Below are 13,331 nucleotides of genomic sequence, written 5' to 3' on the forward strand. Positions count from 1 at the left end.
TGACAACCAAACGCCCTCCAACCACCCAATGCACATTTCCAAACTGCCCTGGGGTGAGGGGCAGGGCATGGGAATCTCCACGGGGATGCAAAAATGCAAGGCCGGGCTGGGCAGGGCAGCTCTCCAACTGCTCTCTGTTGCCCTCACGGCCCTCATAGCTTCTCCCACATCATCAGGGGGTTTTGTTGTGTTTTTGCTGTGTCAAGTCCAACGTTCCAGAAACCCCAGAGTGTCTTGTAAGCTTTCCCCAACTCGAGGAGAGGGAAGAAGTCCCAGTTCCAGGCAAAGGAAGAGCCTACCATCTCCTCTAGGATGACATGCCGTGGTGGGAGGGAACCCACCTTTCCAGGGAGTCACTCCCCAGCAAGAACGTGGCACAGGTTTGCTGTGGGTCCGCTAGTACCACCGTCACAGGCACCCAAAGGCAAGTGACTGGAAGGAAAAACAGCAGGCTGTGCATGCAGAAGGGAATGCGAGTAAGGTCCTGGCACAGTGAGAGGTCAAGGATACCAAGGTGTTCAAATACAAACACACATGTTTAAACAGGTGTTAAAAAAAAAAACCTCTTCAAAATATTTAAATGTAACCAAAACCCCAGTAGTGATCTGACTTCATAGCACTCACTCCTAATTCTGTATTATTCAGTATTTTCTTCCCTCAGAACAGGGCGTCCAATTTCCAGCTGTCCGGGTAATTTAATGGCAGACAAACACGTGGGCCACGATCTTCACCTGTTCTCAAGGAGGAAACTGTCCGTGGGAGAAAAGAAATTCCAGGGGATTGAGCTCGGGCTGTGAACCAAAGCACCGCAGGTTCAATTCCCAGTCAGGGCACATGCCTGGGTTGCAGGCCATGGCCCCCAGCAACCGCACATTGATGTTTCTCTCTCTTTTTTTCTCTCTGCCTTCCCTCTCTAAAAATAAATAAATAAAATATTTTTAAAAAATTAAAAAATTAAAAATTCCAGGGAGGGCACCTACAGCCAAGCTCATACTGATTTTCCATCTGTGGCTTAACCTCTCCATCTTCGAGCTCTGAAAACATGCGAGTGTGCTTTGCTGGGCGGGAAGGGATGAGGGGGGTGGGCACTGAACCCTAACTTCCCCCCTCCCACAGGGATCGTCCTTTGTGGTTATATTAGAATTTGTTATGGCTTTGCCACCGACATAAGCACACAAAAACCGATAACTTACAATAAACTGGATGAGACAATTCTCTTTTATTTGGCAGTAAATTCAATATCATATAACAAAATCAACATTTCGAATAAATAGCAAACGCACATTCAGAATAAATAGGAGGTCTGCCTAGTTCTCATTTGCGGCGCCTGCTCTCCCGCAGGCACCATCTGTCATCCCGCCACACGGTGAGAAACAGTTTCCCAAGTCCGACCTCACTCCCGCAGCCCTGCAAAAGCACAGGAGCGCTGCGGCGGGGGGGGTTCCCCTGAAAGCGGGTGCACTCCCCGGAAAGTGGGTGCCGCTGGGATGCAGATGCGCATGCAAGTTTATGGGGTGTGTTCTGGGGGTCCACACCTGGGAAGGGAAGGGAGGTGAAGGAGGGAAGGGAGCCGCTCAGAGGAGGCAGGCTGACCTTGACCGGTGGAGGCAGGGCTTTTCAGCAGGACAGGCCCCCAGAGGGCTGCCAGAGAGCCCAGCAGGTGGGGGACTAAGTCCTTCAGTCCTGAGGGTCATCTGAGCAGCCAAGCCCATCACCCACGATGAGCACGGTCACAAACAACTAAAATAAGAGGTATATTCAACTGGTGCCCGAGCCCAGCAGCTCCATCGCACACTGGCCGAGTAAGTAACTACCCCCGGAGAGTAGCTCCCAGGGGAACATGGGGCACTCACCCAGGGAACTCCTCCCTACTGTCTGCCCCACAATTAGGCTGCTCATGGACACGCTTTTTTGCCGGTTCAAGTAGGGGTTGCAAACTATGACCCAAGAGCTAAATGCAGCCTGCAGCCTCCTTTTATCAATCAAGCTATAATGAAGCGCAGCTGTGTCCACTCCTACAGTAGTGGGGACAGAACGTGGCCTGCAAAGCCGAAAATGTTTACTTTCTGGCCCTGTACAGGAAAAGTTCATGGACACCCCCGCCCCTACCCCGCATCAAAGAAACTTCACTCCCTTTCCTTTCCTTAAGCCACTAGGATATGAGAGGTTAACTGACCTTGGAGCCAAGCTCCCAAATGCTAAGGCAAATAAGAGAGAAAATAAACAAGAAAACTGGTACAAGAGGAAATTGATAATAAGAGGGCAGCACAGAGGCTCCCTCACGGTTGAATAGAGCAATCAAGGAGCCCTGCCTCTGGCCAAATGTACTCTTAGAGCATTCTAGACAAGAGCCCCCAAGTGGGTCTTTGGCAGCAGCCGCGTGTTCCGCGTAGTGGAATTCAGTTCCAACACTGAGCCCAGCTCTCTGCTGATTCAAAGGCCTTCGGGGAGGAAAACCCATTTAGTTCATCCAAAGCCAAATTAGCTAGGTGGAGAGACTGCTTTCCATTTCTCCTTTGCAATAATGAAGAGGGCCAATGCATTCAAAGCAACTAGTAATTTAGTCTGAGATGGGCCCAAATCAGCAACAGGTGGTTTACATTACATGGCAATGATGGCAACAGGAGCAAAAGAGCATTTAGAGAGAGAGAGAGAGAGACGATGTCAGGAGGAAAAGTGGGAGCTCTAAGCCAAGCTCCTAAAATACTTGAAAGCAAAGTTTCACCTACAGAAGCGACTCCGGCAACCCGGCTGGGCAGGTCCCTCCCAAGATGACCCGCTGCGGGCACCGCGCACCCTGCATTCAGCTGGCACAGCCTGCCTTGGACTATAAATTTTTGTTCCCGTGATTCTGAGAAAATCCGTCTAACCAATGCTAAAAATGTAAAATATTTTCAAATGTGCAAACTAATTTTATTCCGTTCACTTTCCCAATTGCTATTTTGAAGGGTGGAAAACAGACTCACTTCCCGTGCACCAACAGCCCTGCTCACCAGGCGGTGCCTGAGAGAAGGAACTGGAAGGAACACAATGCCCGGGGCAGCATGCAGAGTCCTGGTGGAGTCGTGACAATGACTGAGCTCGGACCATCATTCACGTGGAGGCGGCTGCCCGGCCTGAGCTGCTGGCCCGGGCGCAGGTCTGCCGCCTGCTAGGCACACCTTCTGGGGCCCTGCCGAGACAGGCGCACGTGGCAGATCGCAGTACTGGCCCGTTCGGTGGCCCACAGGCGCAACCTTAACTAGTAATAAATTGCAAAATTCATTACTCATACCCAGAAAATGCGTTTCTTCCCGAGACCTGCCTCACCTCACCTGGACCTCCACGAAAGCAGGTTTTAGAAACAGTCTACTTCATTCTCGAGTAAACAAAATAAACGAAATACCCTGTAACTGGCAGCTAGGAGACATCCAGTGAATATCCAATTAGATAAGAACTAAGAAATTTTTTAAAAGATCACTACTTCCTCACTCAGCATCTCCAAAGCAAAAGCCAAGAGCACCAGCGTGTCCTTCCGAGGACCCCAATACTGAGCAGTTCTGGGCACCCACCTGCACCCCATAAATGCCAATCTCCAATGAACTCTAATGCTTAAACCACCTAGGAGATAACCAACAGTAAACAAAAGCCTATTCCTTCTCAGAAAAGGAACGGACCACTGTGTTTGCAACAAAACTTAGCAGAAAAGAAGGGGCCCGACTGATTGGGCCTACTGGGTCTATGCGGCCACCTTCAGCAGTGTAGTTAAATACAAGAGAACATCACAAGTAAAACCCCATTACACGAGGCGGCATCACAGAGCATGCTACAGAACTCGTTTAATACCTGCCTTCTGCGGGCAGCCCACGGGATGCCAAGCTAGCACTGTGTCAAGAGCTGGTTCCAAGAGATACACTCATTACTGCGCTAAAAACGCTCAGTCAGCAAGCACTCTCCACAAGCCCCCTTCCTGTACCTGCCACGCATCAGGTCTAAGAATGGAGGTCACTTGCATTGTCCTTAGACAGGTGTGAGAAATACTCCGTTAGCTAAGTCATTTCTAACACTTTTCTCTTAGATTCAATGCCCTTTATCGTCCCCCGGCTTACACACAGACACCTGCAGAAACCCCCCCCCCGGGCGGAGACCCCCAAAGAGCCGCGCGAACAGGGCAGGAAAGGAAGCTGGGAGAGCAGGGGGCGGGAGGTGGCCAAGCGGCGAGGGCTGCACACAGGCCCACGTCTCCCCGACAAGTCACGAGCAAGGCGGCTGGGTTCGCAGCCCCCAGAAAAGGGCGGTTTCTGGAAATGCCAACACAACCCAGGGAGGGGCCTGGCACGGCGTTTCATTACAAGGATTTTTTTTTGTTTCATTTTCTGTCCTCCAATGAGCACATCAACACACAGGTGGCATTTTCAGGTCACCCACCACCAAGCATCGGCTGTGGCCCGCTTGTTGCTCACAGCCTTTGTCTCCTGAGTCTGTTCTGCTCTGCTGGCCAGAAATGTAGCCAGAAGCTCCTCTCTCCTTCTCTGGGAAAAAGAGCAAACCCACCCATCACTTGTGGCACCATCTGTCCTTCCCCAGCATGCGGCAGGACACAGGACGCAGATACTGAGGACAATCCCTAAGGACTTGTCCTTTCTCTTGTTCTTTTCTCTTCCAAGTGACGCACCAGAACACCAAAGCCCTGCAACCACAAGGCTGGGGGACCGGCCACTGTGCGGGGACTGGCTGCTGTGTGGCGATCGCCTCTGCTAGGCACCACTGTGTTTGCTGCTGCAGAGCTCACTAAATCACCGGCTTTCTGAGGGCAGTTTATCGCTGCGTGCCCGTGTGTGCCGCTCCATCCCCACAGCACTGCCTGCGAGTGTTCAGTGTGTTGTCCAGGGCAGGGTCGGGAAGAGGTTCGACACTTCACCTGCGGGAATGCGGAGATGGCACCGAGACGCCTCACCTGTCCCTGGACAGCTGCACTGGTTACAGCGCCTGGGTCAACAAGAAGACCGATCACAGAGCTTCCGTGCGCCACTCGCCATTCAGCCCGACGCGTGCCGGCAGGGTGGGACCGGTGCGCTAGCTTCTGTCTCAACAACCTGGGCGGTATTCTCCAGAAGATGTGAAATAAATATCAAAAGGCGTATCAGTGTCTTTTCCGAAAGCAACACTCACATCCACACAAAGTCAGCCCCCGTGGTGTCCGCCCAAGCTGGGGCTGGGGCCCTTTCTGGCTGTGTCCGCAGGTGAGCGCCGGGTTACTTGGCCTGGGCCTCCTGCAGCAGGGGCAGCCGGCAGGCGTGGGGCCCCTCGGACCACGCGGGAAGCTCGTGCTGCAGCGGAGTCCTCCGGGGGTAGAACGTGTGGCTGACGTCGTAGTTGAGCAGGCAGCTCAGAGACGCCATGTAGATGTCGGCGAAGCGCGACAGCCGCCTCAGGAAGTAGGTCGGGTTCTGGTCTGTGCGGAACAAGCTTCCAAACTGGGCGTTGAAGAAACTCTTGGTCATCTCTCTGAAGGGTCGAGAAAAGAGGGGCGTGGCAAAGAGTGACTCAACACAGTCTGTTTGGTCAAAGTCACTGACACTAAAATCGCTTTTTCATTTTTGTAGGACTCATTTGGGGAGAGACATTAGCCTAGAAGCAGCCTCAACCTCTCATCAGAAAAACCATCTGTCCATCCATCCAACCAAATGACGGGTCCCACTGCCCACGGAGCCCTCAGAGAGCACAGTTTGAGGCTCCAGCTCCGATGTGCGTGCCCCTCTAAGTCCGCACACCACACTTCCAAACAGCCAGAGAAGCAGGAGCTGCTTCTCAAAGTACAGAGAGAGGCAGGGTGTTCACACGGTCTCCAAACCTCCCTCATCTACAGACCAGGATCAAGACCCCCTGTCTGTAAGGTTATAGTGAAAACTAAGTGAGGCAAGAAAAATAGAGATATTGTGAACTGTAAAGCACTTTGATAGCTGAGAAATTAAGGATTCTTTTATAGTGATGTAAATAAACCTCCACCATACATTACTCAGCCTCCAACACTGCACAGCCTCCGTGGAGCCCAGATGACAAGCATTCTGCAAGGCTGTGCACTGCACCCCAGGCTCGAGGCCCCTGCGGGTGTGCACACGTGTATCTGTGTGTAAATCAAACCCCATCACACGCACACAGATTATGCGTGCCATCTGATGGCTAGGACCCCTGGACACAGAATATTCCAGCAAAATGGCTAAAAAATGTATAACTGTGAATCATTTACAAACCCAGCAAAACCCATCATCATTCATTCACCTGTGTGACAAAAGCCACTAGCTGGGAGCAGCTGTGTCATCACACAATGGCAGTAGATGCTGACGACCAAGAAACAGAGAAGTAAAAGAACTCAGGTGGGTGGTGGGTGGAGTGACATAAGTGATACTTACACTTTTACAAAAAAAGTCTCATTGAGATATGAAATTGTTAGAAACTCAAAGTCAAAACAAAAATCTCAGGTGGGCGCAATGGTCCCTTTATCTAATAATCCGAGGTCCCTGGAGTGTAGCGCCCGGGTATGGTACGGCCTTCAGGGGCGAGGGGCCCAGAGTCAAATCACGGTACCTGCCCATCACCCTCTCACCTCACCCAACATTTTTATCCCAATGTTGGAGTGACAACTGAGTTAGAACAAGCACCCGGCAGCCCAGGCCCCGAGCAGGAGGGGGGAGGATGGAACCAGCACCTCCACGGCTTCTGCAGCCCGAGGGAGGGGCTCTGTCCTGGCTCCATGCCCTGCTCAGCGGCCAGAACCCCGGCAGTGACCGCTCCTTCCACGCCTTGGAGACACGGGGCCCGGGGCAGGGGAGGCCAGGCACAAGAGCAGAAATGATCGTGTGCACAGTGTCCTCTCAGCGAGGCGCGCCTGCCCAGGGCCCCTTGAACCCCCGTCCCCTCAAGATGCACACCCCACCAAGCTCTTCTGAGAGCGGGTGTGCACGTGACGACACTGAGCGCGGGCACACTCCTGGCACAGCCGTGGTAACAAATAAGCACCAGGGCTGGAAGAGCCCCAGGAACGCATTGTGGCTCGGGGCCGGCCTCCAACGCTGACCCAGGAGCCCCGCTGTGCGGCGGCATTGCCAACAAGTGGGCCTCCGGCTGCCCGGCTGCCCAAATGGAGAGACGGGCAGGCAGGGGTGGGAAGGAATGGCTCCTTCTCCCAGAGCTTTTAAATCCGACGGGGCCTGGCAGGGCACATGGCACCAAGATAGGGTGTACGTGGCTGCTTAGGTGAGAGAAAGGAGAGCACACCTGTTTGATTTTCAAAACAGAAGCAAATGCAAGGGCAGGAGGTGAGAGGGAGGTCACTGCTGCCTCAAGGAAATGTCACACGTCACCCACTGACAGCAGGTGGGTGGTTCTGGACAATGGGGCAGCCACAGTCACACCTGGGAGCTAAAAAAGGATGTTTGGAAGTGTGCGTGGGCAGGTGTGGTGTGTGGGCTGAGCACACGCAGATGGGGGGGGGGGCAGACTCCCTACGTGCCCAATGGGCTGCGCTTACCTCATCTCCTTCCTCTCCTTTTTCCACTCCTGCAACACCAGCTGGGACTCCGCATCTCTGTGAACCTGCAGGACACAGCTAATTACCGAGAATGTTCTGGATGCAAATAAACTCATTAGGTTTATTAATTAGAATTTTTTTAACAGGCAGCTTTTCTTGGAGAAATTTTATCCAAGTCTAAGAGACAGGCACTTGCATGAAAAATACATTTTCGGATTTCCCAGTTGCAACCCTCCCTTCTTTACCCAAATAGTTTTGAAATGTCCAACAAAAGAAATAGGGTTTAACAAGTTAAATGGAATATTATGAAGGTATTAAACAAGGTCACTACTAAACTAGAGATATGAAAGTATTGTTAAAAGCTATGTAAAAACATAATACACACACATCCACATAAAATATGAGGTCTGTCCATAAAGTATCCAGCCATGTAATATGAAAAATAGAGACATTTACTGAGGAAGACACAAGAAACATTGTACACAGGACAATGATACCTCTGTCCCCTTCAAAGTGGACACCTTGGAACCTCACACAGTTCTCCCAGTCACCATCAGCTGCCCCACTCTATTTTCCTGAATCTCATCAATGGTCTGAAATCTCTTCTGTTTCAAAGTGATTTTAGTTTTGGGAAAAGCCAGAAGTCACAGGGTGCCAAATCTGGGCTGAAGGTGGGCTGAGTCACCTGGGTGATTTGACGTTTCACCAAAAAATTCTGCACAAAACGTGATGCATGAGCAGGCACATTGTTGTGATGAGGCTGCCAATCACCAGTTGCCCACAGCTGCACTCACTGCATCGTCCCCTAAAGCCTTCTCAATCATCAGAATAGTTTCCGTGAAGAACGTTCAAGCTAAATGCAAAATCTGATGCAGACTCATTGCTCTGCTCGCTCATTTTGACTGCAACAGCCACACAGTACACACGCTCACTCCCACTGACTAGTACTGTGAAGCTGTTGTTCAAGCATGTTCATTCCAGTCCACTCTCCTTGGCTGTCAGGTTACATCATACAAACTGTTCTCATTATATTAACAATGGCTGGACTTCTTCTGGATAGACCCCAGTATGTATCCATTACACACATGTATTACCTACATAAACATATACTTAATACAGACTACCTATTACATATATTATATATATGCATCAACATAAAAATGGCAGTTACACAGAAATAGCAGTTTTTTAAAAGCATGCAAAAATATGTGCATGTATTAAGAAATTATCATGGAAATTTTTCTTAATTTGTGCAAGGGTAGTAAAACTATAATTTGTTTTAAACTGGCTTCCTTAATATTGTATTATCTCTTAACATATTTAAGGAAAAAAATGTTTTCTGTAAAAGGCAAAAAAAAAAAAGGGCAGAGCCCCTCAAGCAGGTGGAAAAGCAGAGATTCTCTAGCTGAGCTGAACTATGAGCAAAAGGCACCCAGAAAACGGCGACTGCCCCCAACCTGACCATGGAATCTCACCCGTCTCTCCGCAAGGCTCCTGCGGCTGAACAGAAACAAACGCTCAGCCAGAGTCAGAGGCGCACGTGATCACAGGGGACAGGTGGCTCCCTGCAATTCACGGTCACGGGGCAGCCAGGGGACCCGGAGAAAAAGACCAAACAAGCAAACCATCTGCTTCTGATGTGGGAGCCACGGCCCTTCTGTTCACCACATCTGCCCCGCTCACCAGCTCGGAGCCTCTGCCTCGCCGACAAGGCTCTGAGCTTGCAGCGTGGGGTCCTCGCCCAGCACACAGCCTGCGCCACCAGGGAGCAGCATCGCTGATGCTCCTACTAGTGCGTCAGTGGGGCACCGGGAGACTGGCCTGGCACTTGTGGGGATGGGGATGGTTTTGTGAGCCTAGTTTTAATGAGCTTTGACATTTTAATCAACAAATTACTCACTACAGAATTTAAACTCTACAAAGGATGTGGTGAGATAAAAAATCTGTAGAGTGTCACATGTAATATATTTATACATGTACATACATATGCATATACATGTTTGCACACATACATACACATAATATATACATACATATATATATAGGGTCTGACACAAATAACATCCCTTTTTTATGAGCTCATAGTCTATACCAAATCTTTTATTATAAAATCATAAGCATGTAATTTGGTAACATAACATCACACTGAAGCACACATGTTTTAGGTAAAATGCTCAAATTGCTGTCTATCTCATGTGAGACCTTCATGTACCCTACCAACCACACTCCATGGCGGCACTTCTGCCGGACCCTGTAGAAGGTTGTGTGTGCATACATATAAAGAGAAACTATAATTCCTGTATGACCTGTGCACAGACTCCAGGCTTTATTAACCCAGAATCGATGCCTTTTATGTTTAGAAAATCATCTCACAAATGAGCATGGTGAGGAAACAGAACGAATCCTTGTCAGAGAACAGCCCAGAACCAATGGAGCTGAGCACATGGAAGCAAGACAGGGGGGTGCACGCCCCATGCTCTGCAACGAGAGTGCCCTGGAGTGAGGACCGGGCCTGCCACCCCTCGCAGCTCCACCAGAGCTCACTGCCAGCCGCCTCCATGCAGGCTGCCAGCTTTGCCAGGCAAGGCACTTCCCTGGCCATGTCCACAGCGAGCTGGCAGGCCACGGGCAGAAGCTGCGTGAGCACAGAGAGTGGGCCTCCGTGCCCCTTAGCCCGAAAGAGTCGGCACACGTGCTGAGACAGCTGCAGGCCTGGGCAGCTGAACCAAGTGAGAAAGCACGGTACCCCGTGAGATTGGACAGGCGGTCGAGGCTGCCACACAGGGGCATCTTCACAGGCCAGGAAACTGGCCACATGACTTATGGGAAGGCAAAATCCGCCACTGCTCTCCAGTGAGCCAGCTCACTGTCGGTGTCACCTTCAAAACCAAACGGAGACTGCACACAGGGACCCTGACTCTTGCTTCGAGACGTTCCAGGAAGCAATGGTGCCTAGCCCAAAGTGTTTGTTCCACAGGATGCTTCATTGTACAGAAGGGGAAACTGAGGCCCAGAACAGGGAAGACCACTGCAGGCTAAAGGCAGGACCAGGACTAGACCCCAACAGTGGCAGGGCTTCTCAGATCCCGCTGCCCCACAGGACATCCCCCAATGGGGCTTTAGCGGGAAAGTGAGGACGGGGGACCCGCCAGAGGGACGTAGACAGACACCTGCACATGGGCCCCACGAAGCTCTTCCTCCAAATGGCTCTGGGGGCATTTTTACAGGTCTCTTCAGGGAAACTGGCAAAACTCTTCCGGGCAAAATAATCCCAGTAGTTATTCTGCTGGATGACTTATGCCTCCAACTTTATAACCACCATTAAATAATAAATACTTAAATTAACTTTGACCAGTGGACTCACTTCCGGCTACAGAAAAAGTAGGAGAGGAAAAGGTCCCAAACCTGCATTTGCTCCAGCAGCCCGGTCAGGGTCTGCAGCCAGGTCATGGTCTGGATGTACTGCTCCGTGTTCATGATTTTGAGCTCGGACCGTAACTCGGGGATGATGGCTCCAGTTCGCCAGCCATGCTTCAGGGTCAAATCCTGATCGCCGAGATCACAGAGAGTCAACATTAATGTCAACAGAATTTAAGCCATTTCATTTCCTTACCCAGACACAACAGGCATTCATTGAATTACTTTCTAATTGCAATGGTCAGTTATTAACCAAGCCAAATTCAATGAATTACATTTCATTAAAACCAGTTAGCCCAAGGCTTTGATCATTTCACCCCAAGGAAATTTCTGTTCTGGAAATAACTGCTATGAGTCACAGTCCTTGCAGAATCACAGGGTCTGGAATCATTAACCATGGCCTGTAAAGCAACAATTAGGTCACGGGCAGAAAGAGGCTGGACTGAGATGCTACTGAAGGCCCTCGTTCAATTCATCCACAGATGGCTGGGGAGCTCCCCCTGAGCGCCAGGCCTGGTGGGTTATGGGGACCAGAGCATATCCAACTTGGAATGATCATACGACATAAACACACACGATCACATTTTTCATTCAAACATTATAACCCCATGATTCAACAACAGGCCAGACTATCTCGGGTCAACTATGCCCTGGAAAATCTAAGATACACAATCACTGTACTAAAAGGTCAGTCTTTCTCTCATTTGGCAAATATTTATCAAGTACCATCTGCCAGGCCCTGTTCTAGATACTGAAGATAAAACAAGGAACAAAAACAGACACATCCCTGCCCTCAAGCAAGTAAACACACAGTGTTGGGTGGTCTTAAAAATTGTTTAACTATTGAAATCATACCAGGTATCTTTTCTGCTCACAAGAAATGAAACTAGAACTCAACAGTGGAAGAAAAAACCTGGAAAATTCACAAATATGTGGATATTGAACAACACACTCTTAACCGATGGGCCAAAGAAGAGATCACAAGGGAAACTAGGAAATACCTTGAGACAAATCAAACTGCACACGCAACACACCCAGACTTACGGGATGCTGCAAACGCAGTGCCAAAGGTGAGATTTCCAGCTACAAACGCTGACATTAAAAATGAAAGGTCTCAAACCAACCTAACTTTACACCTTAAGGAACCAGCAAAACTAAACTGAAAGCTGGCAAAGAAAAAAATAAAGATTAGATCAGAGATTAGATAAAGATTAGAATAGAGAATAGAAAAAAAAAATCAAAACAAAGAATTGACTCTTTAAAAAGATCTACAAAATTGACATACCTTTACCTTGATTAAGAAAAGAGAGAGGAAACTCAATTTCATACAATCAGAAATGTAAGTGGCGCCATGACTACCGATTTGACAGAAGTAAAAAGGGTTAAAGGGCAGGCTGGGAGCCAATGATGTCTGGATGACCCGGGTGAACTGCACAGATCCCTAGGAACACGCAGCCTGCCCAGACTGGATCGCAGAGAAATAAAAGGTCTGAGCAGACTTCTAAGTAGTCAGGAGACTGAATTAGTAATCAAAAAACTTCCAGCTACAGAGAGCCCAAACCAGATGTCTTCACTGGTGAATTCTACCAAACATTTAAAGATGAATTAATATCGATCCCCCTCAAACTCTTCCAGAAATTGAAGAGGAGGCAGCACTTCCTAACTCATTCTGAGGCCAGCACTACCCTGGTATCAAATTTTAGTAGGAAAGCTGGTTAAAACACAGATGGCTGGGCCCCACCCCCAGAGGCGCTGACTCAGTGGGTCCTGGGTGAGGCCTGAGAATGTGCATGGCTAACAAGGCCCCAGGTGACACTGATGCCACGGGATCCCACTTGAAGAACGCGACTGCTTTGTGAGTACCTCTCAGAGTCAGCAAAGACCTGTGCGTGTGTGCGTGTGGTGGCACCTCCCAGGGCCGTGCGTGCACCCACAGGACTTCAGGGCAGCACAGAGTCTCCCCTCGGGGCCTGCAGACCCCACTTAGCAAGAGGCAAATGCCCATGATGCCGTGTCACGTGGCCTGACATTCTAGGAATGCCGACATCCTGTTGGTAGCCCTTTGTATTTCTCCTTAGTACTTGTATATACATCATCTTATTTCACCGCTTTTACACATGAGGACATCAGGGCTTGGGGGAAGTGTTTAAGGTCACCCAGCTAATAAACAGTAGAGCTGGGGTGGAAACCCTCAGTCTTCTCACTCTGAACCATGGTTTCTCCCATGAGACCTCAGCCCACCGGGCAGATGTGGTTACACAGGTGTGTGAATGAGTCACCTGGGAAAGGTGTCACTACACACAGGTGCCTGGAATCAACCCCCCTCTGCCTCCAATTAGATATTGTTCCAGTTATAGGTTTATCACAGAACTGAAGTCCCATGATGCTCCGCTGGTCCTTCCAT

General features: G+C 49.9%; 1 protein-coding gene across 1 annotated transcript in view; it reads right to left on the bottom strand.

The window, feature by feature from the left end:
* Positions 1-1,200: 1,200 nt before the first annotated feature.
* NT5DC3 (5'-nucleotidase domain containing 3) overlaps positions 1,201-13,331 on the bottom strand; it is a 45,817-nt gene continuing 33,686 nt past the window's right edge. Inside the window, exons 12-14 of the mRNA XM_028532294.2 lie at positions 10,916-11,056; positions 7,511-7,575; positions 1,201-5,487 (exon numbers count right to left, since the gene is read on the bottom strand). Coding sequence (XP_028388095.1) covers positions 5,235-5,487; positions 7,511-7,575; positions 10,916-11,056 — 459 coding nt within the window. The 3' untranslated portion in view covers positions 1,201-5,234. The remainder of the gene's footprint in view (positions 5,488-7,510; positions 7,576-10,915; positions 11,057-13,331) is intronic.

Source organism: Phyllostomus discolor, chromosome 2 (assembly GCF_004126475.2).
Source record: "Phyllostomus discolor isolate MPI-MPIP mPhyDis1 chromosome 2, mPhyDis1.pri.v3, whole genome shotgun sequence".
NCBI lineage: Eukaryota > Metazoa > Chordata > Mammalia > Chiroptera > Phyllostomidae > Phyllostomus > Phyllostomus discolor.